This window comes from Acipenser ruthenus, chromosome 24, assembly GCF_902713425.1.
Source record: "Acipenser ruthenus chromosome 24, fAciRut3.2 maternal haplotype, whole genome shotgun sequence".
In the NCBI taxonomy this organism is placed as follows: Eukaryota; Metazoa; Chordata; class Actinopteri; order Acipenseriformes; family Acipenseridae; genus Acipenser; species Acipenser ruthenus.
The window spans coordinates 3,504,130-3,530,665 of NC_081212.1; the positions used below are offsets into that span (position 1 = coordinate 3,504,130).

The 26,536-nt window shown below is 42.7% G+C and overlaps 1 protein-coding gene across 2 annotated transcripts; it reads left to right on the forward strand.

The window, feature by feature from the left end:
* The first annotated feature begins 7 nt into the window (after positions 1-7).
* LOC117429192 (Golgi SNAP receptor complex member 1) lies at positions 8-26,334 on the forward strand. Of its 2 annotated transcripts, none has more exons than XM_034918886.2 (9): positions 8-112; positions 1,141-1,255; positions 1,955-2,042; positions 2,467-2,574; positions 5,039-5,130; positions 6,852-6,926; positions 18,751-18,780; positions 23,061-23,143; positions 23,683-26,334. In XM_034918886.2, exons 1-9 carry the CDS (start codon positions 82-84, stop codon positions 23,805-23,807), a joined length of 747 nt encoding a protein of 248 aa, XP_034774777.2. In that variant the 5' UTR covers positions 8-81; the 3' UTR covers positions 23,808-26,334. The 2 variants fall into 2 exon arrangements, with proteins under 2 accessions (XP_034774777.2, XP_034774778.2); XM_034918887.2 differs by having other exon boundaries at positions 1,141-1,249.
* The last annotated feature ends 202 nt before the right edge of the window (positions 26,335-26,536 follow it).

The following is a 26,536-nucleotide window of genomic DNA, read 5'->3' on the forward strand; positions in this document are numbered from 1 at the left end:
AGCAATATGAAGCTGTCTCAGATTCAGCCCAGCTGGTATCTCTTCGCCTCTGCTGGTCCCGGGTGACGTTGAATAACAAAGATGGCAGCAGGAAGCAGTAACTACTGGGAAGGTGAGCTGGCAAACTGGTTTAAACTGGGAGCAACTGGGAAGCGAAGAACACACTTTATTTTTAAGACACACACTAAATACCGCTGCTGTTCTGTTTTGTTAACTCATATTTTAATTGCCCCCATAGGTTCACGAACACTTGACTACTGTGTCGCTGGTATTTAAATGGTTTATTTGTATTATGAGCTGGCATTTTAAGTAGAAAAATATATGTGAATTCACGGGGTACGAAATACCGGGTCCAGATTGGTACGGGACTGGTCATTTTACCTCTGTAGTTTAATCTTATCCAGGTATTACCAATACGATAAACACAGCGTTATATGTTTTGCCATATGAAAAGTAACTTTGCACCGACGCTTACCATCATACATTCAAACCGCATTGACAGTGCTGAGGTGAGGCTTCAATTAAAGAGGTTAAGAGATTAAAAATGTCCCTGCAGCTTTTGACAGATTTGGTGGAGTAAAAACAGTAGGATCCAGTGTGTGCTGTACAGTAGTAATATCACTCTGTACTGTACATAGTAACACGATAGTTTGGGGGATTTCTTACGCAGTGTTGTATGTAATATAATAAACCTGATATATTCATGAATATCCATTATGTTAAGAAGTCAGTAACTGGATACATCTCTGAATACCAAAGGCCATGGCTCACTAAACTCAAGTTCCCAAGACTTTAAGGGATGGGATTAAGACCCATTGCATAGCGGTTTGATTCATTCCTGGTTTGACTACGAGTTAAGACACACCAGAGCTTGTTACCTGTACACCGGGGCCAATCAAGCTCGTAGTAAAACCTGGACCGGGTGAAACTGCTGTGCAATAGGAGTCTTATTACCATCCCTGTTATAGGTGATTAAAAAGTATATTAGTAGTGGTGTCATATGTTTTACTTGATTTCTGTTATTTGTTTTTTAATGAATTGGTCAGGCAGAAATAATGAAATGAAGCCTTGTTGAGCTGTGGTTTCAGCGAGTGTGTGTGACCCTGGCTGTGCCTCTCTCGGTGCCCCTGTGTCTTTCAGATCTGCGCAAGCAGGCTCGCCAGCTGGAGAATGAGCTGGACCTGAAGCTGGTCTCCTTCAGCAAGCTGTGCACCAGTTACAGCAGCTCCAGGGAGGGGGGCCGCGACAGGTATAGGTACTGTGCTTAAGCCATGGCACTTGTTTTAGAAATGCTCAGATCGGCTTATAGAACCATCTAATGGAGGTACTGAGTAGCCTTCGCCTTGCAGTATGTTGGTCCGCAGGTCCGTCGGTACTGTTTGTGTTGAACAGAGTGGTATTCCCTTGTCCAGCTGCCTCAGATGGCAGTTGAGTTGATTTATAACTGCAAAGGGACTGGCCAGAAAAGGAAGCATGGGGGTGCCATTCGGTGCAGCCCAACCAGGAGGCGTGATCGCTCTACAGCAGCGGGTTCAAACTCCTCCTGGAGGGCTGCAGTGCCTTCTGGCTTTCATTCCACCCAAACTCTGTGTTACTTTATTGGTCTAATTATTTGATTAATTGGACAAACTTAACACTTCTCTCCAGGCTTTAAATGTTTTGTAGGTAGTGTACCTTCAATCAAGTGCATTTTTTTAAATCATCAACTGTAAAATACCTTGAAAAAATATGAAATGTCCAATCGAACAAATAATTAGATCAGTTATGTTAATTGAGAGCTTAAGTTGAAATGAAAACCAGACCCTGTGTCCCTTGAAGACTGGAGTTTGACACCCCTGCTCTGCAGTGTTGAGAAATGCAGAAGTGAAGGGTTGAATTGCACAGTCGTAATGGGACGCAGTGACGCTCCTAATGCTGGGAAATGGGTTTTGATAGAACTGTGTTGTTTCCCCAGCTCTGACACCACCCCCCTTCTCAACAACTCCAGTCAAGACCGCATGTTCGAGACCATGGCTGTGGAGATTGAGCAGCTCCTTGCGAAGGTAGGGTACTTAAGTTTCCAGCAGCATGCACTGATAGCTGTAGCGACAGGCTGGTTTGAAATGTAACCTAACACAGTGGCTCTGAAGCGCAGTCCTCGCAGAGCCTCAACAGAGTTAAATAAAGCTCTTCTTGTATCTCCAGATTATTTAAGAGCTGTCAGTGATTGGGTTTTTAGATCCTGGTTAAAACTGAAACTTGGGCTGGAATTGTGCACACGCACATGTGTTTGTAATGCATATTGAATATAATGGGCTTCACTAAGGGAACAAAAATGAGTTTTTGCACTGTACGTTTTTGAAATTGCTTCGACTTTAAATTGCTTCGGAGATGGAACATTTGAAAGGGAATGTGAGCTGATAATTCCCATCTTTCCCTACAGCAGTTTCTGCATGGCCAGTGATCTTACTCTGTTATCAATTACAGCTGACGGGAGTAAACGACAAAATGGCTGAGTACACCAACACAGCGGGAGTGACGTCCCTGAACGCAGCCCTGATGCACACGCTACAGAGACACCGAGACATCCTGCAGGTAGGGGACAGGGGGGGACAGCGGACAGGGCGAGGGGGGCACGGCCACAGATTGCTGGACTTTCTTCGTTGCACTTGTTTTTATATTTTGATCAGTGCAGGAGATGGCATCAGTAAGCACTGAGCTTGTTATGAATCTCAGGATCAGCTCTTCACCTTTTGCCTCAAACCAGCTCTGTACACCTAATATCCTTTAAAAAAACAACAACTAAATAAATAACAGGTGCATAGATCCCACAGTACCAGCTCAGTCCAGATCTCTGCAAATCTCTCTGTGTTGGATATTATTGCTTAAAAGTCCTGCCCCAGGCCAACGCTTGAGATTCCGCAAGCCATGTATCACATGGAACTGTATCTGTTCTTGTTGCAATACTACGTGCTGTGCTACAGGGGGCGCACAGTCCCCGGCATTATGGAGGATTGTAGTGAAAACTGTGATGACTCTGGAGAGTTCAGAAACTGGACTGTTGGATGTTCTTATGTACAGTGACCAGGCTTTATATGAAGATCCGTAACAACAGTAGTGGATTCAAGTCTAGTGATCTGTTTTGTAACAAATAGTGTTGATCAAAATTCCCACCCCTCATTAATTTGCAGTCAAGTTCAGATGTTTGTTGCAGTATGGGGTTTATTCTTCTGGTTTTTATTTTTTTATTACATTTTCAGCTTCTTGACTGCTTTAATTTCCACACCACAAAATACTGTAAATCCATAAATATTTGGCCAACCACACCCATAAAACCCGTTTTGCTCTAGAAATTTTGGCGCCCTGTTGCAATATACGAAGTATCTATTGTTAGTGGAATTTGATATTCGTGCCAAAAATGTTTTGCAGGTTTTTTTTTTTCATACGCGAAAAATCATAATTCAGGCTGGTTTCCTGCCAACTACTGTACAGAAAGAGAGGGTGGGAGGGAGGGCCCTGCGTTGAAGTGCACAGCAATCCTTGCTTATCGGCACTTTAATGGACAATTAATAATTAAAGCATTATTCATTATTAAAAGACATTCTTTTTGTGGCTTGTGATTGTTAAAGAACACGCCTCCCAGTTCAGCTTCACTGTCCTTTATTCCTGTGCTCTAGTGTACAGGGCTTGTGTGTCAGTGTCTCAGAGAGAGTACCTGTACATGTACCTGTGAGAGAGATAGAGAGGATTGCATCACACGGGTTACCCGACACCAGTGGTACTCAATTCTGAGATCCATTCCAGTCCGGGTCTTTACAGCACAATATTAACTGTTAATTGTGACTAATTGCAATAAGGACCAATACAGTCTAGAGATGCATGGTAAAATTCCATTTTGTTTTTTCGTGCTGCTTGATTTATTATCACCTCTAGTTGTAACTTTTTTTTTTTTTTTTTTCCTGAGACAGTAAATGGAGCCGTTCAGCTGGTGTGTCTATAGACTTGACCTATTTGTAAAAAGAGCGTTCAACATCAAACCTCATTTATCCCTGGCCTTCACGCTGCACATTAAAAACCTGAATTTGCTGACGGGGGGCAGCACAGGGCTATAGAATAAGCCCCTCCTAAGATGTATTGCTCAGAGCACGCAATCAAGTCACAGGTCTCGATCTTGGCTCAGGATACTGTTGCCGTCAGCAAAATACTGGACATGCAGCAAAGTGGGCAATTGATGCCTGAGAACAAACTATGGATTTCCGTTTCAACAGAGCATGAAACAAAACCACGGGGGGGGGGGGGGGGGTAATCTCCTTTATCTGCTATTGAGAAATGCATATGTACGGCTGTATACGTACTTCCCTGTCTACTAGCATGAACAATTTTTAAATCATTCTCCCCCTAAACTACAGTGTAAAAAAATCTATTGGAGCTTTGAAAGGCTGTGTTAGGGGAAGTTTCTTATCCATCAGAAATAAAGGGTTAAGCCTTTCAGATTCATTGCTTTGTCCATTAAGGTGTCCAGCGTAAGATTGCTCCACATTTATTTGCATTACATTATTAAAGTATTAAAGTAAATGGCCATAACGATGTTTTCATGACAGCCGCTTTCAGCTGACATAATGGATTGAATATTTGATGAATGTCGTGCATTTATCGACTGACTCCGGGAAAGAAAAGGAAGCTGGTCTTCTAATGAGGAGAAACATTTCAGCTGCAACTTTTAAAAACCCACAAAACAATTTACTTTTGATACTAATTAGGAACCACATCAGTATGGAAATAAGATTGCATAGTAGTTTGATCCATTCCTGGTTTTACTATGAGTTTATTAAGACACACCTGAGCTTGTTACCTATACACTGTGGCTAATCAGGCTTGTGGTAAAACCTGGACTGGGTGAAACCGCTATGCAATAGGGGTCTTATTTCCATGATATCTGAATTGTCACATTTTTTCAATGAAAAAGAACATTGAAACTGGAGACCAGCTATAACTGCTAAACTAACTAAATTAGCAATCTTGGTACAGGCTTCCAATCCTTTATTTTAATTTCTTTCAGGATTACACACACGAATTCCACAAGACCAAAGGCAACTTCCTCGCTATCCGGGAGAGAGAGGACCTAATGGGATCAGTACGGAAAGATATCGAGTGAGTATTTAGCTGTTGCTTAAGAAGCTGCCAGTGTAGACTGGCCCCAAAAGGATGATCTTTTTTGGTTTTCTAAAGGCTGTCATTCTTGTAATCCCCACCTAGGAGGTGCTCCATGCCATGGTTGCCACTGCTATAGGATGCATTGTGCTTTGCTTATTTTAGATCAGCCTAAATAATAGTAAAAAATATAGATATGCTGTACATATTAGTATAAATGAGTTATGCTGTTTTCAGTGGTGTTATAAATAGTGTTGAAAGCACTCTGTTAAGTAGCCCAAGATTTCTGATTCGCAATATCCCATTTCGTAAAGGACTGGGGTTGCCCGAAATGCGTTGCAGTGAAGTAAAGATTTCTGATTAAAACCTCAGATAAGTCTAAAGCATCTTAGACCTCTACATTAGTCTTCCTGGAATGTGCGGTACAGGAGCCTTTGGCCGTGTTAACGTGGCTTTATTGCAACTATAAAACCAAGTGAACTTGCTACATTTCTGTAATGAAGTTAATTCACTCTGAATTGGAAATTCACTCGGATGTTAGCTCTGGGTAATCACGTTAAAGTCGTAATGCAGGAAATCCCATCAGCAATTTACAGGAAGATGCTGGGAGCTCTTATGGAGCGTTGCTTTGGAACAGATCTGAGTGTTTCAGCTCCGCACAAGTAGAGTTTCGACGGATCCAGACATCTTCAGATATTCGTGCCATTCTCACCCACGGTACAATTACTCACCGTCATCACTTAAAGGCGATGCAGGAACCCTTCCCAGTAAGTGCCTCTTCGTGATGTTCAATAAAAGCGGTTCAAAGATTTGATGGCTCATCTGGTAAAGGCAGGGCTGGGCTACAGCAGAGTCTTCTGGCTTGGCAGCTGTGAGCTCAAAGCAGACACCTGCAGGGCTGGCCTTTGTCCTCCAGAGTACCATCTCTGTGCAGGACGCTTCTGTTGCAGAAAGCACAAATGCACTGGACAGATGTGTTCTAGATCTCATTCAGGGCTGTGTCCACAGGGGGTGCTGTTGAGCAACAAGCTGTTTGGTTTTGGCACCACGTCCAGTAATGATTTTGTAATTTGGCAGTTTTTACTGTTTTTTTCTTTTTTCTTTTTTTTTTTTTTTTGGTTTTAATTTTGGTAAGTATATTTTTGGTGTTGTTGTAATGGCTGTTGCCAGCATGTCGTTTTAATAAGCTATGAGCCTTTAGAAATAAAAAAATCAGTTTTAAGAGAGCTCATTTAGAAATGGCTTAGCCGGCGTTTCTGCAGACAGCTGGCATTGAAAAACAAGGGGTGATTCGACTCCCACTCCTCAGATCACATGTTTCCTAGTGCTGCTGAGAACAGCCTTCATTAAAACCCTGTGTGTCTGTACTGCAGATAAGTGAATGACAACGTGAACCACTCTGCATGTTACTGGGATCGAATGTAATGAACTAAACCAGAGTGGCTAACCCTGGCCCTGGAGAGCCACAATCCTGCAGGTTTTCTGGGTATCTTTTAAACAATCATTGGCTAAAGACCGGGAAAAACATTTAGCATTAACCAATTAAGAAAATAATTGGTTGAATTAACGAAAACGAGAAGACCCCGCGGCTCTCCAGGATCAGGGTTGGCCACCCCTGCTCTAAACAGCGGCAGATCTAAGGACTGTCATCCTTTATTTGAATCCTGCTGGTTTCCCTTTGCGTTGCCCAGGTAACCAGCCTCATGTCTTTCTCTTCTCAGGTCATATAAAAGTGGCTCAGGAGTGAACAACAGGAGGACAGAGCTGTTTCTGAAGGAACACGAGCACCTGCGGAAGTGAGTAGCTCCTCTGTGTCTGGGGAGATTGCACTAGAAAGGGTTCAGTCCGGGGTAGGTGGCACAGCTTTGTGTGCAGCTAGGGACAAAAGTTTAGCGTCCCCCTAGAGTGTTAGGATTGAGACATTAATAAAAAAATGAACTGTATGAACATCATTTTAGATCTTTTATTGAACATCATGTAATCAGTTTTGTGTTAAGTGTATGGGGAAAACTACAAAGTGGCATGTCATTCATTATGTAGAATTATTGAACTGTCACTTGGTGCAGACCTGTTTTATAGTCATCTGACTGCCCTTCCAAAATAGGAAGTTCCTGTTCGGGGGGGTTGGGATTGAGAAAGCTGACACTACCCTCTCTAAGAAACAAAAGCCGCTTTCGCAAAATCTCAAATTGTTCATGAGAAAGAAACCTCAGGGATTCCTGAATTGTAAGCAGAGCCCTCCCCAGTTCCCCTGCACTTCCCTGTTCCTGGCTGCTTATGAAATGTTAACAGTTGCAAGACCGCGCCAAAGCATGGCCTGACAGCTCGGAGCAATTGCTGCACTGTCAGTTCAGTGCTGGATTGAAATAATCGTGACTTCACAAACGCTCCTCCACTTGGACACTCGCCAGACTGCCTGCTGAACCCAGGACTGACAGCCTGTGGTTGCCCTAAAACAAGGCTCTGACTGCTGTGTGTTGGGATGGGGTTTTGTTGAACTGATTTCTAATTGGAGGTGACATCATAAAACAGGCAGGCTGTGATTAAATCCACCAGAGTCGGCTTCCATTTCCTAAGGGTTCACAAGGGTTGCCTGGTTTCTTGAGGGTTTTTTTTTAATGAAAATAAGTGTAGAGACTGCAGCCGTTTGTTCTGCAAGCAGCCATGTGTTTTGTATTATTATTATTATTATTATTATTATTATTATTATTATTATTATATTTTTTTGGTATGTATTCTGCTGTTGGCGTGAAGCAGTGTCTTTTCTTCCTGATTTATCTGGCTGCCCTAGAGGCTGCATTTAATCAGTCAGCCAGAGTAAACAGCAAAGCTGGGATCATTGTCAGCATCTCTTCTGCCTGTGCGTGCTTGTATGCAATCTCCTTCCTTCTCTCCCAGCTCAGCAAACAACTATGGGGAGCCACCATTCATGACAAACCCAGAGCTGTCTGACGAATGGCTCTTGAGCTCCCAATGTGCCTCAGTTGATTTAGACATGAAGTGTTCCATTCTGTGGTTTTTTGGGGTGTTTGAAAAGGCTACAGGTTGAATCAGTAGTCATTGATAGAAGAAAGTACAGGCAAAATCAGGGATGGAAATAAGGCTCCCACTGCCAAGCGGTTTGATCCATTCCTGGTTTTACTAGGAGTTTAATAAGACACACTTGAGCTTGTTCCCTATACACTGTGGTGAATCAAGCTCATAGTAAAACCTGGAGTGGGTGAGTCTTATTTCCATCCCTGAACATGAAGATAAATGTATGTGTTTAAACTTCTCTTCATGCAGTCTGGTTAAACTTTATTTTTTTCAGTCAGCTATGCAGTGTCAGTGAACTAAAAAAAAAAACAGCAGCAACATCTAAAGGGGGGGGGGGGGGGGGGGTAAGGAAAATCCATTCCCTTAATAAAAATACTTTTTTGTAATTGTATGGCTCGTCTTTATAACCTCTCCTGGCTCATCTGCTCCGTAAATTATTCATTCTTTTTCCATTGAATAGTATATTCCTGTTTAGCCACTTGCACTACACCTGCATTGTTAAAGAGGTCTTGTTCAGCAAGCCCCTGGAGAGCTGGTATTTTCAGCATGTCTAAATATGAAAAACCAGGGCAACTCGGCTTTAAGAAGCAAATGCATGAAATGACACTGCAAGCTGAATTACACACTAGAAAGAAATGCTCTGAGGAGTTTCATTTGATGCAGTACTAGACCTTTCAAAAAGACCCCTCTCGCTTTTTTTTTTTTTCTCACAAAGCCTGTTAAGCAATATATTTAGCGTTAGACTGCCTGTCATACTGGCAAGGGCTAAGCAGACAGCATGATTGCTTGCACTGCAGTTTATGCAGAGCGAAAACCTGCTTTAGAAAAATCATGTCGCACACACACCAGCTGAAATAAAGAGCCACAAACGCTTGTCTGACTCCTCCTCTGTCTTGTTATTTGTTGAGTTTTTAACTGAGTTTCACTGTAGACTAAGATGTTGCATCCTATACCTTGTCAGAAATACCTTGTAAAATGAACCCCAGTACCGGTATGTAGTTAGACGCCTAACAGCCTTCCTCAAAGGGAAGGCATGAGCACCAGGAACACCATATAGGGCTTTAGATTCAAGGTTTACTGAAGCCAAATGAAAAGACAATAGAGCCTTAGAAATCAAAGCAGGGCTGCTGGACTCCTGAATGGTAGAAACTCAACTGGAAAGATTTTAAATAAATCAGAGTGGATTTAACCAGGACTTGAACCCATCGAGACCCTGAAGCCTCATTTACAAGGTGGTCTAGAGATATAGACATATTGGTGCTGAAAAGAACATTGACAATAAGCGTAATGTTTTGCAGGTCCCTGTAGATGGCAGTAAAGTGTCAAAATCGGCTGTTTTTCCAGAATCTTGTGAAATAATTCATATAGTTTCATCACTTCCTTTTGTTCCTAAATGTATCATCTCAATATTTAATAAGGCACGGGTAAGGGAAGCATGTTTATTAGTAATTGGAGGAGCCAGGAGTCTTCAGGAGTTCGTTGATCCTTTCAGAAGTTATTTGGAATGCATTAGCCTTTGCTATATTAATGTCCAAGCTACGTTCTCGAGCTCTGAAAAGACTAACTGTTTTTTTTATTATTTTTAATGTCTGTAAACCACCTTCCGCATGAATAAGCTGCTCAGCGCTGTAGCTTTTAAGCTGACCAACTGGAGCGAAAAAGGGTTTGCGAGTTTTCAATGTACAGACTGGCGTTTCTCCAGAGCCTGCAGTATTGTCTATCATATATGTTGATTACGCAGCAGAATACAGGCACTGTATTCAAGGAATGTCTGGAGGATGCTGCAATGACATGCATCGTGAGGAATTAAATGGATCTAGGAATTCATTATTGTACTTGAGAGACCACATAAACCATAATCCTCTTTCTTAGTTAGCTACACAGCTTCTGTACTGCTCGGGTTGCAGGGATGGCTGTGCATTCATCACTGGTGATCAAGCTCAGTGCTCGATCCAGTTCAAGGTTTGCTTTAAAGATGAATGTATTTTTAGCTTTAACCTGAAAACCACTCCCCTAATTGTGATGAAACTTGGCAGGGGTGTTCCATAGAGAACACTTTTGATGGTAACAAACTCAAGGCCGCATTGACCTACTTGTGCGTAAGTTCTGTCCTCTGATTCATTATGGTAATGGGGTCTTCAGCATCCCTAATTTGATTTGCATGATCCATCCGCCAACTTGTAGACAACTTTTTGACGATCCTGTCAGGAGCTGCTTGTAGTTGTGGTTTTTTTTTTGTTTGAGGGATGGTGGTAAGGTTAGACCAGGGCACAGAGTTGGTGGAGAGTTGCAATAATCGATTCTTGATTACACCCCTGTGGGCTCTGCCAAAAGAATTGCACCCGCAAGCACACGAGTCACACAGCCACTGCCCTTGTGAACTCCGTGATCACGGTACCACTGCACTGCTAGTCACTGGGATGTGGTGAGCATGCAGAATCCTAGGGACTGATCTGTCTAGCAGTCAGGTTATTGGATGAACATGTGCAGTGATGCCTTCCTCCTCCCTCCCTTAAAACCCACTTTCCACAACGCTACTTGAGGAGGAGCCTGGCATGCTCCTACTACTACTTGCAGCAGTTGCTGGTTATTAAAAGGATTGTGTTTTCTTTCCCCATATGGTATTTTGTTATAGCTGGTAACATTTTACAGTGCTAGTATTTTTTGACGTGGGCTTAATATTGAGTTGACAACCTTCCTGCATACAATCTGCAAAAAAAATATTCTTAAAATCCTGGATTTTATTTTTTTTTACAGGCTTTGCTGAAAGCTTTGTTGGCACATCCTCAAAAAAACATTTCACAGAAATATTCGGAAAGGACCAGACTTTTCACCACTCAAGGAGTGACGTTGGTGAAAAGGATTTATATTTAGTGTTAGATGTATCTTTCCATCAATTAATGATCGGCATTGTGTATTTCACAGTATATGAACCAGAGAATGACCCGGGTGGGTTTGAGGTGATGTGATAAAGACATCAGTGGGGGGATGAGAGAAAGATGAGCCACTTCACATTTGTGTTTGTAATTTACTTGAGTTCAGATAAATGTGCTACCAAATAAATGTGGTACCAAATAAAAGTTAACGTAAAATCGTGTTCATGTTAATGAACTTATAGACAGCTCTGTGGCCTCCTTACTCTAGACTTTTTTTTAGTTGAATGGTCTTGGATTTTTACCCAGGTGGTTTATGAGAGCACTGTGTACCGAAAAGCTCTCCAGAACTCCTTTCATCATAAAAGACCTGCTTCGATCAATCTCTTCAATCAATGGATCCATTGATGCTTTCTTGCAATCGACTGAATTCTTAAATGCAAATCACCGAGATGTGTATCTGAATTGGATGCTGGAGAAGAATGCATCGAGACCTAGTTGTCCTTGCCGTTGCCCATCCTGCTGTGACTAGTTCGTTTAGCAGGGTGTGAAACCGCAAACGACAACCCTGATGCTTTCAGTCCTCTGCTTTTAAATCAATGTGATTTTTTTTTTTTTTTTTCAAAACTTGCCCACCTGCACTGCATGTCAGTGGATATCAGTGTTTGAATGCAGGTGGTAATAGGTTACCATATTGAGACCTGCAAGACGCCACCATTCCCCCGTCCTACAGCTTAGCATTCCCCGGGGAGTGACGCACTAGCCAGACGCCACCCTGCTTGTGAGATGTGGGGTTTGCTGGAGTTTTGTGAGGCTGCTGCCCCCGGTTTCACAGACTGTGCCGGCCCGTATGATACAGTATTGCTTCAATAGTACCACGGTAAGGAGAAGAATCCCCCGGCATCCGGGGGTGTCAATAGTTTGGAGAAATTGCTGCTTCGGCCCAGGCGAAGGGGTCCATTAGAAGCTTGCAGGAATGATTCTGTGTTGTGGTCACTGCTAACAACTCCCAGTACAAGTGAAAGCCCCTGTTCCAGTTCACTTAGCCGTCTTCACAGGGATTCCCCGCAGCAATTAGCAGGAGTAGAGAGGCATGCTCAGGATGACTCCAGCAACCCAGCTGCACTAACAGAGGTGTGGATTCTGAGCTCCATACCCTCATCCATGCTTCTTACAGCAGTTTCATTACTAGATTACTTTATTTATTTATTTATTTATTTTTATTGCTAGACAGCTGTTCTTTCAGGGCCTCCTCGGGCACGACACAGCCTAATGGGAAACGCTCCGTTCAGGGGAATGCAATGTGACGGCTCATCTTTCAGCGCAGGGTAGCTGGAGCGAGACTGGCAGGCTCTCAATGAGCCCCCAAAGAGAGCGGAGCGGAGCTGAATATCCAATGGCTAGGCTGATAGGATTGCAGAGGCTGCATGTAAAACATCTCTTCCTTCGTGATGCGCTTTAACCAGAAGAGGTTTACATGAAGCAATAGCTGTGGTAAAACTACCCAATTTCCTGTGCTCAAAGATTCACAGGGTACGAGAACTGAAAAGGTGGTTAAAAGGCTGTCAACCTTTTAATTGCAGATAGAAACCAGAGTGCCCCACACCCCACAACGCCTTTAAACACTCTCTGATCTTCTCAATGAAATTGCTCTGCAGAAAGAAAGAAAGAAAAAAAACGGGAAGCTAATGTCCTTTTAACTTCATTTTCGTATCCCAGCGCTGACTATCCCATAATTCAATATTCAGCTGCAGAAAAGAAAGATTGCATTTTACAGATTGTTCGTCTCTCTTGTTTCTCTTCATTGCTTCATAGCCAAACCTGTAGTTTTTTTTTTTCTTGTATGGCTTTTCAGACTTGAAAGATTAATGAGCAGATTAGAATTGCGCTCATTTATAAATCAAGTAAGAAATCAATTTTTTCTGTTGTTGTTGGTCTGTCATAGAAGAAAAAAAAAAAACTTAAAAATGAGCTACTGATTGCATATGTCTGATGTATAAATGTTCAGTCGAGGTCTGAGCTGATAGATCAGTAGGGGTTGTTTTTGACATTTTGAGGTTAAGGCTTTGGCTCCTCTCCATTGCACCTCAGAACTGACATCTGGTGCAGTCCAGATGAGAATCGCGGTCCCTCACTATTTTTCTAAGTGAAGCAGAAGGCCAAGGCGACAGCTGTCCAATTTGACAATCCTGGATTTTCTCCCTTTTCTCCAGCTGTCCTGGACCTAACCGCCAGCATCTATGTAGGAGTTGTTTACAAAGCTGTGTCTGCACTGAAGTGTGGAAAATAGCTCAGTGGTTTGAGTGCTGGACTTCAGTGCTGGGTGTGTCAGATAGTAGACTGCTGCAGAGTGGATCACTTTGAGTGCCTGGCTGCGGTGTGGAGGTCAGTGGGTAGTAGCAGATTTGTGGTTTGTTCAGTGCTACAGGATGGAAGGTAGTGGGTTTGAGAAGCTCAGTGGTTGGAGTGCTGGGCTGCAGCGTGGAAGGCAGTGGGTTTGAGTAGCTTAGTGATTGGAGTGCTGGGCTGCAGTGTGGAAGGCAGTGGGTTTGAGAAGCTCAGTGGTTGAGAAGCTCAGTCTGTTTTGGATGCATCTTTTCTGAAGAATATATACCATAGCCAGATGGGGCTGGATGCGTATTGACCCCCACAAGTGCTGGGCTGAATGTTGAGTACCAGTGGGGACGGATCCAGCAGCTGTGATTGTGGTCTAATTGGACCCGGGGCAGTGGAGTTTGTTGCTTCAGCACCTCGCTGCCACTCCAGAACACAACATCACGGTACTTTTCTGATGAGAGAAGGGGAAAAAACTTTCAACATTTTCAAATTCATTAGCTGCACATCACTACCTCCTGTTCCTAAAGCAAATGGTGTTCAGGGGGGTCCATTTGTGCTGTTCATTCAAGGGTAAATATGCGTTCAGAATGCAAGGTAGACACAATTATTAACAAGTTTTTTTTTTCTTTTTCATTTTTTTGTTTAGTTGCTTACAGCTTGGTGCTTGTGTCCCTTATAAAAGTTTCCCATAGTAAAAGTATAGCAAAGTGTAATGAAGCATGCTGAAAGCATTGTAAAGATTATGGCAAACCCTAATAACAAACATGGCAAACCAGGGTGAATTATGGTAAATGCAAAGTATAACTGGGAAAAGCTGCAGAAATACCATGGTAAGCTTTTATAAGGGTGTTACACGAGCGAACATTCACTGTACATGAAGTAAAATGCCAGGTTTGGTGCTCTATTTAATAATTGACTGCAGTATAGCATACCATATATTAACTACATGACCCCCAGATATATGGTGTGGCCCTCGTATAGGAGAAAGGGGACTGCTTTCCTCTCATTTCTCAATTACCTTAGCCTCTGTTGAATCAGATTCAGAATGACTCCTAATGATGAGGGATACCAGAGGGCTTTGGGGTGAGATTCCGGGGCAGAAATCAGCCTTGACTGTTACAAATGCATATTTCATCAGAACTATAAATCTGTAGTCCCCCAAGGACTACATAAGTCGTATAATGGATAGTTCGGCATTAAATACAAAGCTGTCATTCAGTTTGAGAGGTCTGGGCGACTTCATAAGTGAAGGCCGGCATTTTATTTTGTGAAATTCATCTGAAAGCCAAGATTACTTGTGCAGCTGCTCCCTGGAAGGCAATTACAGACTGAACCGGCTTTGCTGTGTCCCTTTTAATCCGTCACAATTCAGCAGCTTTCTGTCACGCTTTGTGTCCAGTCCAGTGGCTTGTACCTTGTTGCAATGGATTGGGTAACACAGGAAAAGGAGCAGATCTTTACCACATCGGATATCGTTCCCTGCGCATTGTGTGTTCATGACTGTGTTTACCTGCGAGACTCTCAGGAGAGGGGGTTCCTCTGGTGGCAGTGTTCCCAGCGCTCCGGATGTACCGGAGAAGGGAGTAAACAAGCTTCCCTGGCTCTGTGAGGACGCCCTGTGCTACCTTTCACAGGGGTGCTGGAGCTGCATCTCAGTGGTAAACAAGTCTTCTGTGCCTCCGTGTGGGCTGCCAGGACAGAGAGGCGCAAAGAAACAAAACAATAGAGAGCACGACAAACACCAGGTGTTCGCTCACCTCTTCGGACCAGGCTGAAGCCCGCACTGCACTGGCAACACCCACCTGGCCGTCTGGGGAATCAAACCCGTGTTTATCTCTTTCTTTTGTGTGACTCCAAATCTGGTGCACTCAACTAAAAAAATAATGGTATTCAATCAAGCTGTGAGTTGCAGCCCGGGGTCTAGATCTGGCCTTATTTTGCTGCGAAAGCCTCAAGGTTTTTTGTCTTTACACTTAATTAGTGTCTAAAGGGAGCATGCAGGAGTCTGTTTGACACGGAGTAAACAGTTGTGCTGACAAACCCACACGCTTATAGTGGGGTGTGGTTTTTGGATAAGATCTGTAAAGGTCTATTGAGAGATACTTTTGGTAGTGGAAATATTGGAAACGGATAGCAATTGGTAAATGTACATGACATTCGTATACGGCAATACTTGTCACACTTCAAATCCGTTGGTACAACATATGCATTGTGTGCATGTATTCTGATATCGTTCACAATTTTATAATTATTATTATTATTATTATTATTATTATTATTATTATTATTATTATTATTTATTTATTTTTTAGCAGACGCCCTTATCCAGGGCAACTTACAATTGTTACAAGATATCCCATTATTTTTTACATACAATTACCCATTTATACAGTTGGGTTTTTGCTGGAGCAATCTAGGTAAAGTACCTTGCTCAAGGGTACAGCAGCAGTGTCGCCCACCAGGGATTGAACCCACAACCCTCCGGTCAAGAGTCCAGAGCCCTAACCACTACTCCACACTGCTGCCTTGTAATAATTGGTTGAGATTCAGCTTAACGTGGCAGGAATTAATCTCATTCCTCTCCTGTACGAGAATCGAATCCGCTCTCGTCTCATTTATTCCCCTTCTCTCTCCGCGTATAATTGAAAATAAAGCCAGATATAACACTTTTTTTGTTGTTTTATTTAAAGTTTAACCCCAAACACAGAAGAGTCCTGTGGTTCCTATAAGCTTCCCTTCGCCTCTCCCCCTTCATTGCAGCCTCCTTGTTGGGTAGCAGTGTGCTTTGGAGTGACCGGTGTTGAATATCGAGGGTGGGGGGGAAATCCCCAAGAGGCAACTATCCGTCCATCAATATCTAAACAGCCCTCACACACACCCCTCCCCCGAGCACCTTGCTTCCCTCCCATCCTCTGTGCCTGACTGACTGACCAGACAAGTTACTGGCCAACTTGCACTCCTGTATTGGTTGGCCAGTAACTTGTCTGGTGAGAATTATCAAGTGGATGAGAATAGAAGTTCTGTAATTGGAGTCCAATCTCAACTACTGACTCTACTGAGGAGTAATTCAATAATCAGTCTAAGAACAAGATCTTAGAAAGGAAGGGTACCGGCAGCAAATAATCTGCACTACATATGTGACTTGTAAAGAGGACCAGAGAGACAGCCCTAACAGTGCATTATCCAGCACAATAAAATGTGCTTCATTCAGCTTGTGGAATTGGGTGATCATCAGCTTTGGAAGGATGTCCCCCTGTAGTCCCAGGGTACCTGCATTCTGGAGATGGGGAGAGAGCAAGCACAGCACAATGCATGTGGGTCAGAGGCCCAGCTGAGCTCCTTCTGCTCCAGGACACAGCTAAACATGTAATCTTAACGTTCAGCTAGTCTATCCAATATACTTTTAAATGCCAAATCTATGCCCAATATATGCCAGTCTGCTTGACTTGATTTCTTACAAGTTTTCCCTGTTGATTTGGCGTTGTAAACACCCGGATGACACACGTAATATTGCTGAAACCATGTCAGATGCAGACTTCATATTTGCAGGCTAAACATCGTAGTAGCAGAATGACTGAACGCCGGAAGGATGTCCCAGTGAGGCAAATTAAAACCGTATCACACGAACCATCGTTCAGTTCCAGATAAGCAGAGGTGGAAGACAGAACTAGCATTGAAACCAGCATTTTAACCAACGCCAAACTATTGTCTGCAGAATCAAAAAATAAAAGATGAAGATGTAAAATTTTATTTTACATCTTCCAAACAAACGAGCTGTGGTCTAAAATATTTCCTGTGTAATACACTGTACTATATAAATACTAATCAAGCTCTCATGGATTCTAATATGTTACACATAGGGATAGAGATCGTAGAAACAGGCTACTTGTATAAGTACTAGTTTATACACAGTATTGCACATTTTGTAAATGGTATGAGAGAATCTAGACGCTTGGGGAGATGGTTTCATTAAAATCCACAAGGGAGGCAAGTATGAAGCTTATAAACACTTTATTTCTTAGCAGACTTTAATGAGAAATACTGCTGAGGCCAAAGGTAGAGCAATTTCTAGTGTCTTGCAGGGAATGAAATCAATACAGCGGCTCTGTGAATATTTCCATGTTCCTTACATTTCACTTGATGTGTTACGTGCCTCCTCACTCAAAAGCATTGGCTTGCATTAGCCCACAGTGGTGATCAGCCTGCATTGCTAATCCATTCCTCCTTTATCGGCACTGCCAGTGCATTGACTGTTTTACAAGTTTGCTGATGCAGATGTTCTTGTTTATATTCTCTGTACTTTCGTAATCCGGTGAGCACTGCTCTTTGCATAGTGTTCCTAGCTCTGTTGAGATTGCATTGGGCTCAGGTTGAACCTGCTGTCGCTGTCCTGTAGTGTTTGACTTCACCCCCGCAGAGACTCTGATTGTGACTTTAGGGTTAGGGTCCGTGAATCGCTGCTCCCAGTCCTCAGAGAGGGAATCCGACAGGAGATGTCCAGGCTTTGGGTTCGGGGCAGGAGGATGGTCTAGTTGCATTTGTGGCAAAGGAAAGAGTCATGCTGTACTGAAACTGGTAAGACCTGCAATTCAGCTGTCTTGAACAACCAAAGCCCCTAGTCTTCCAGGGGCTTCCAGGCTCTCTTGCACTCCTGTATTGGTTGGCCAGTAACTTGTCTGGTGAGAATTATCAAGTGGATGAGAATAGAAGTTCTGTAATTGGAGTCCAATCTCAACTACTGACTCTACTGAGGAGTAATTCAATAATCAGTCTAAGAACAAGATCTTAGAAAGGAAGGGTACCGGCAGCAAATAATCTGCACTACCCATTGCCAACTACCGCTATCTGCCCACTACCCCAATTACTAACTGCAACCACCAGAAGGGACTTGGTAAAACTGCCAGTCTTGTGATTGCAGAGAGTGTTTGAAATGGTGAGCTGCACTATGTAGCAGACATGCCCCAAGGAGGATGTTGTTTTTACTGATTAGATCTAACGAGATGCAACATCTCCTTGGCAGGGCAGTCCCGGTGTAGAGGTCAATTAGCTAGTGGAGAGGCAGTTTATCCAGGACAATGGGGGTTAAATAGAAGTGTTCAAGTAGGCTTGGGCATGTCGGGGTGTCATCTCTTGCTCTACTTTGTGTCTGTCAGGCTTGCTTTATGTGCTTAGGCAGAAGGCTCGAGGCAACACCCTTGCAAGCGCTTGAGTTTACAGTTTTGAATCCAGCCTCAGGAGTGTGTTTTACTGTGTCAGCTAGTGATAGAGTAGTGCCGCACTGAACTGATAAACGTCTTGTATTGCTATGGTTCTGTCTACACTGTACATGCATGTCTGTAATGCTTCTGTGTGTCTTTTTTTTCCTTCTCTGCAGCTCAGATCGACTGATAGACGACACAATAAGGTAAGAACTTAAATCGCTCGTAAGAGACGCCGGAAATCTGCGTGTGAATGAAATTTAAAGTAGTAGCATGTGGAAGGACAACAAACCAAGTTTGTGTTAAATGTGTGTTCAGGAAGAACACAATTTGTGTTAACGTTTTACACAAGGTGCGGTGTTCTTAAACTGTCCGTTACGTCGTGTTCTTGCTGCAGTGCACAGAGTTCCTGTTCATTCTATAGCTTTCCCCCTCTTTTAAAACCTGCTTGGCACTTTGCAGCAGTGTGAACCCAATAGCCACGCTCCTGCTTCTACTTACAGTATTTGGGGGTGGTTTTTAAACAGACTGGGGCACTGCCTCTTTAAGAATGTTCTTCCTGAAATCTGATTTGCTCGTGGTAATGCTGTTAACCGCCCTGGCTAAGTGAGTTTAACCAACCCGTTTGTGGAGCTCTTACAACTCTGTCTGTCTTAACAGTCTAACCAACTTCCGCTGTAACAGAATGAATTAATCTCCACAGAATAACAGTCCAACTAATGGGGAAAAAAAAACTAATTAAAAACAGAAAGTTCATCATGTTCGAGCCCGTCCACGGTCTCCAGTAGAATTTAGCAATTGCTTTTTTGTGATTGCTGCGTGTCACAATAGGGATGTTCCAAACCTCATTTGCTGTCACTAGGGAAGCAGGTCAATTTAAAGGAGATCAGATGGGATTTTACTAAAGGGTTTTTGCTTAAAGACACTCCTAAAGAGCACATTCATCCCAGGACCCCTGGGTCTGTACCCATTAGCAGCCCCTCTTCAAATCCCTCTGATAACTGGCCATGCATGCTGACAGCAGGAGAGTTACAGGGAATGCACAGCTTTTCCTTTCAGTGGCAGATTCCGGTTCGCTCTATCCGATGCTGTATGGCAGCCGTCTTGTGCCTCCACGTTTGGTCGTGATGATGTCACCTTTTGTTTTTGTTCCGTGGTTCCGCTCTTGGGGCAGTGTGGGTCTCTGGCCAGCCTCCTCGAGAAGGTCCCTCAGTCATGTCATTGAATTTTGTTTTTGAGCTGTGTCTTAACTAGGCAGATCATGGTTTGCTTCACTGTATCTCCTGCGGTACAAACTGTACATTCAGCAGTCAGCAGCCCAACCCTCCCCCAGCCTGCATGCACACAATAAGAATAATGGGTCTCCGCTCCAGAGACCTATCTGTGGTGACTTTTACCATAGCAAAGGTCAGTCAATTCCAGGCTTGAGCACTCAAAGCAACATAAAGAAGCATTGATGGCTTGGATCTGATACAAACGTCTAGGGCTCTGCTGATACCCGTAATTTGTTTTTTAAGAAGTATTTGTCGGCAGGTATTGTATTAAATAAATCTAAACACACCTATTTATTACCGTGTTGATATCAAAACAAGAAAAGCTGCCTTCCCTCACCTTTTACAATTGAGTACCATTCAGTGGCAATTTACTTTAACACTGAGTGTTTTAAAAGCGATTGGAAGTGGATTTACCTCATCCAGGGTGCTGACGTTTTCACTGCTGTACCAAGGCCATAAAGTGACAGTGAAAATATGCTGCAAAACTAGCAAATGCAAGTGATTATTCACACAAACGGGACATTTCTATTCCCTAAACGCAAGCTACCGCTGTGGAAGCTGGGATATGTATTTCTTTGTCAAGTTTAATCAGAGATCACACCTTGCCCAAGACTACAATCCCACAATTCACTGCAGACACATTTCTAAGGAAAGTAAAAAAAAAAAAAACACTGCACTGCAGATTTAGAAGATTAGCCCCCATGCTTAAGGGTCTTTTAGATTTGACCATATGATTTGAGGCTGACCTGCAGCAAAGGAATATATAAAATAGCAACTGTTTATCTTTTTATCCAGTGCAGGGCAATCTATAATATTATATTCAAAGAGTAATTCAAGTTAAAACTTTTTTATTTAGCACAGCAGTGATAAGGAAACCAGTGATAATGTTGCAATAGTGTATTCAATAAATCGCTGTGGGGATACAGCATATATGCACCACATCCTTTATTGCTGAGGCTGGAGAAAAAGCCCCCAGACACGTGCACTGCTTGACATTTAGATAAATGGATTTGTGAAACTCCTTGTTAATCTTGTAAGTGCACAAGAGGGAAAAACCGCAATCCCCTGCTTCCTGCAGGCTAATCCGGCGGGGCGGGCGGGGCTTCTCTCCCGTGCACGGCGAGGGCGGGCGGGGCTTCTCTCCCGTGCGCAAATACAATGTGAGAATACAAGAACATGGAACCACCATCTGATCTGCCCACTTCGATATACAAAATGCTGCACCACTATGCTACATAGGCAAAAAATAATCAAATAAATTGTGATTAGTGTGGAGTGGAAGACTGGATCTGCTGGTACCCCTGGGGTGCAGTATAAAGCACCCCTTACATAGATTTTCAATGATCCCCAAAGGCAAATTTAAACCGATTTTGTTGTCGTTTTTGTAAATCATATATAGCAGGAAAATGTAACAGGTATGAAGCGTTCTGGTTTACATTAAAAGAAAGTTCTTGTAAAATTTGTATTAGGCTGTCAGATATCTATGATGTGTCTTTTTTTTTTTTAAATCGGAAATTACTTTCTTTCTCGTATTGCTTTCATTTGCAATCTCTCTGATGGAAGTTGTCTTGGAGGATGTGTCTCGGTGTCTGGCTGAGGGTCATTATTCAAAAGCACCAAGTCATTCTGTCCACACGGTCTGCTAAGAGTAATGCTTTTTATGATTTAATGGATCTTGAGCATTTCTTCGTTCCCAGCTTAAGAATTCCATTAAAAAGAAATCTAATTGACTCCCACTTGGAAAGTTAAACTCAAATCTCTTCTTGCATCACTATCTGGCAAGCATTACATTAGGTATTCTGTGTGTTTTTAATGCAATGGTTTCATTCAGATGAGTTTTGTTATTTAGTTGCGATACCAAGCACTGGGTTATAACCCTGGGGGCTGGGGGCGGGGGGGGGGGGGGGGGGGGGTTAGATTATAGAATATATTGCATATGTGCATATTCATTTACTATTTTTATTACATGATGAAAATGTTTTCCTTCAATTTCGTGAAACGCTCGTGGATGATCAATCCTTCTGCCTGAGTCTGCTGTTTTCATTATCCCTCTACCTGCTCTGTGGGTAAACATTGCACAATTCCCCAGGGCACTTGTTACAGACCGCCGTGTCCGTGCTACTTGCATGAAATTGCATTTCGGTCACTGTTGGCGAGCTCCAATTGCAGCACAAAAAAAATAATTAATCCAGCGAGCTGTGGAAGATTGAAATTCAAGCTGCAGTGGGCTTTAGGTGGAGAGATGGGGAGGGAGTACTATTCATGACTGATCCCAGTCGAGATCTTATATAATACTGGGGGGTCTGGCCACATGAAAAGGCTACAGAAACACGCCTCGTGTCTTTAAAAATGCCCTGGGGTAATCACTGTAATTCCCATCCAAAAGCTCAGTGTCTTAACCAACATTCACAGAAGCTGTAACAAAGAAGATTCCACCCTATTTGTGCAGACTGTTCAGGGATGAACAGTTCAGTATCGTGAACGATGACACTCTCGGCTGTTTGTTTTCTCCAGCTCTGGTGATCTCATGTCCTCCTCTTTGGACTATGCAGCACCAGCTCTGTTTAAAGCAGCTAAAAATGTCTCCTCGTTAATCACGCTGCGATACTGAAACGAGGAACCTCAGCCCAGTCCTGAAATAGAAAAATAAATGACATTCTGCCCCAGTTCAGTGCCTAATATATCTGTTTGTATTCTACATGTAGTCTAGGTTCTCCGGTAATATTGCATCTTAAAAAGAATAAAACTGCTGCATAGAAAGTGCTGTGTATAAGCTTTCAATCGGACTGCATCAATACCACTGTTCTGTACGTGCATTTGCATGCATTTGCTATACCTACCTACCCTGTGGACGGACGGACAGACAGAGCTCTGTCTCCAGCGCTGTCAGTGCCTCACGTTTCACAGGAATTAGAACCAGTGAACCCCAATTCAAGGGTCTATTTTAGGGGTGGCGGATCAAAATAAAACGCCCAGAACAGTGAGCCTAGCTTTTAACTAAACCAGCATAAGGAGGACAGCTGGCAGGGTTAGAGGTGTTGCCATACTGCAGACTAATTAAGGCTAAGTGGTGAATGCAAACAGCTTCCCCAAGTCTCCGAGCCCATTTATCAATGGCACACACACCTTGCTGCAGCCCCCTGCGAAGCGCAGACGAAGCAGGATATTCTTAGAGCTAATGATTTCAAATGTTTGGTTTTCTTTTCTTCCAGCATCGCCATGGCAACAAAGGAGAACATGACTTCCCAGCGAGGGATACTGAAGTCGATACAGAGCAGAGTCAACACTCTGGCCAGTATCCTTGCTGTTCTGTTCTCTAATAGCGAGTCACTTCAGCGAGAGGTGAAGGGAGATCTGCTGCCTAACAGAGCTGCTGCTTTAGATCCTATAGTGATGTGGGTTAACCCTACCACCCCAACCACAGGAAGAACAGTGACTGGTTGGGTTATAGCCACTTCTTAAAAACTGTGTGTAATCACAGGTGCATAGAGCCATTCACACAGTCTTACAGCTATCTGCAGAGCACAGGTAAAGACTGATGCAGAACATACAAGAAAACTTAGACGGGGTCAGATTACTTTATATATTTTATGCACGAGTGGTTCAGAATCGGTGTCTTACAGGTACAGTATACGATAAGTTTCAGCATGTTCGCTTTTGTTTTCATAGCAGGAGAAGAATCCTAAATACATGTTACCACTATCTACCACTCAAATATAATGTCTGATCTGTTTAGAACTGATAGTCTGTTTAATAATCGTATGCATTAACTGCATGCATACACAGCATTGTGCGAAGTGTGTTACCAGATCCTTAACCAGATCCTTTCACCAGATCGCTTCCCGGCAATCAACAGCTTGATCCAGAGAGTAAACTTGAGGAAGAGGCGGGACTCGTTAATCTTGGGCGGAGTCATCGGAATCTGCACCATTTTGCTGCTGCTGTACGCTTTCCACTGATGGAAAGGAGTGCTGACCAACCGTAGGGCAGAGCTCCACATCTGGGGGAGGGGCTAACAGCAGAGGGGGTGGAGACTGGAGACACTGTTCCCGGCCGATTGGCCATGATCATTGTAACATTGATATTGAAAACTTGGCCTTTTGAGGACTTCCATATTTCAGAAAACCTATTGGGGAGGTGGGGGGGGGGGGGGGTTCACAACTTCAGCAGAATTGATTGTTGTCTGTTGTTGAAAGTTTTAGAACGAGAGACTGTCCTGCTGCTTACTGTATGCTGTCTGTTTTAGTGGATTTACCTGTTAATACTATAATTCTGGAGCGGCGTCTTCACTGAAGAAGATTTGAACATAGATTTAAAAACATACAATATGCTACACATTCTCCAAAAAATGAGCAGCGCGTTATTAATTATTAGACAGCTTTGAGTTTCTCTTTAAAAGGGAATTCTCATTGCATAGTCAGTGTGTTGACTAAACTTTTAAAACCAGTTTTTCCTTCTGTCCACAATGTCCAGTCCAAAGTGAGTGGAGGTGTGACTGATCCTGGCTCTTATTTTCCAAAGGGGTCTTTATCAACCAGGATCCCAGGTTTGGACCAGGCACTGTATGCTTAAAGCTAAAGCAGTGACACAGCAGCATTCAATCCCATGCTTCTTAGTGCCACTGTGGCTTATGGCTGTGCTGTAATTAAGTTACCTAATTTAGGAGCACACTCCAGAATTGTGAAGGAATCCAGTAGCATTGACATCTCCTCCCTATTCACAATGGCCAGAATAATGTGTTTTTTTTTTTTGTTTTCCTATAATAGCTTTCTTTAAAAACTAATTTTAATAAATGTAATTTCATGTATTTATGACAACAACAAAAAAAAAAACACCTTACTGTTTTCTCTTTTTGTTTAATCAAGTGGTGGGGAAGGGGGGGTGGGGGTCGGGGTGGGGGGTAACCAAATGTAACAAACTTCGTTTCTGTACCAGGAATTCACAGCCCTCCAGATTTGTCTTGTCGTTTTGCTAAGATATCTCATGGGATCTGAGTATTTTAACCAGTCATCTGGTCCCATTGCACGAGATGGATTTTATAAGTCATGTCTTGCCATGAACACCATCTTAAGTTGTTTTTTCTTACTTGGCATGCAGTGCCACGTGGTCACAGATTTATTGTAACTACACTTTTTAAAAGTGATTTCAGTGTTTCCGTTAAAGGGGCAGTACAGCGTTCTTCTGTAGATTGCAGGGGACTTCCTTTGATTTTCACTGAAGTGAATTGGAGACAGTCCTGCAGGTATGTGAAAGGCAATGAGCAGTAAGGAATGGAATCTTCCAGCTTCTTTTGACATGGTTCTCGTATCATGTATGGAATGTGCCCGTAGATTAATGGAGATAATGCTGACTGTAACCTTCCAATTACGAGCCATCAGATTCGAGAAGAATACTCTGAAATCTGTCTATTTATTTGGCTGCTTTCAACATTTTCTCTTTTTTTTTGTACAGAAACTATAGTTGATGAACTGCAGGGACATTTTCATTTTTGCAATATGCATTTAAATACTGTAATACTGCTGGTTTCTGATTTCATTTCTTGCCATGCAAATTTTTGCATACTTTTTATTTGGGGGGGGGGGGGGGGTTACTAATTCCAAGCATTTGTAGCTCTTAAAATCTTGGTTAACCTGGGTCCAAATTTCATTGGTGTCCTGAGTATACCTTACAGTAGATATCTCCAGTCAAGCAACGCAGCCCTTCTAAAAGCTTATCGCTGTTCAAACATAGCAAGTGTACCAAAGCATAATGACAGCACAGTAAAGCATCGATAAGCATTGTGAAGCATATATAAAAAAAAAGAAATAGTAAACTATGGTAAATGCACAGTCTAACCAAGGGCAAAGCCATGTGTAAATTAAGCGTAGTAAACTTTTATAAGAGACTGAAGACTGTTATAAATGTGCGCCTGTTTTAACTGTGCTTTCGTTTTAAAAGCCGAGCGTCCGGATCAAGACAGCTGGCAGACAGAGTGCTGATCACGACTGTCCTGACAGCTCTGTACTGAACCAGTGTCACTGGTATTGGTTTATCACAGCCTGGGCTATTCCGTAAGAAGAGAAGCTTTCTGTTATGGTATTAGTTCTGTTTTCAGAAGAAATTCCCAGCTACAGGTCTGCGTTTATACACAAAGTTTGGCTCTGGTCCAGTCAAGGTGGATTTGGTCATTTCACGCAATTTGAAAAAGCACTTGAACCAGCTTTAAGGTTTTTGTATGTGTAAATACAATTATTGCTGTGATCTTATTCTATTTGGTTTTCCAGCGGTGGAGGAAACCTTGCAGTCCTCACCAGAATCAGAACAGTCGATTCTCACAGACAATTAGGACTGGGTTTGGGACACCTTTTGTTAAACTTGTACCAGGAATGATTCCGTCATTTTCAAGATTTTGTGAAATGTTTAGTGCTCTCTTATTGGTTTTTCTTTTTTGTAAATGGCTTTTATCATAGGTTTTGATTTATTTAAAAATAAATTAAATGAAACTAATTACAGAAATGCTGTTCTCTGTCTGAGTTAAGGGATCTCACAGTGTATCAATGGACCTGCTTATTGTGATACAGAACTACATCGTTAATAATTACATTTCATACTGTCTACAGCCAGAAAGCAAGTGTGCAAGTCTGCTGGAAAGTCTTCCCCTGTTGTCACTACGTGTTAGTGAGAAGTGATGGAAAGTGTTACCAGATCC

Bases quoted from the DNA above. Each gene is read 5' to 3' on its own strand.
- LOC117429192 (XM_034918886.2), top strand. From the start codon at position 82: ATGGCAGCAGGAAGCAGTAACTACTGGGAAG. The intron at 1,256-1,954 runs GTACTGTGCTTA...TTGTTTCCCCAG, and splicing joins GGGGGCCGCGACAGGTATAG to CTCTGACACCACCCCCCTTC. The intron at 5,131-6,851 runs GTGAGTATTTAG...TTCTCTTCTCAG, and splicing joins TCAGTACGGAAAGATATCGA to GTCATATAAAAGTGGCTCAG.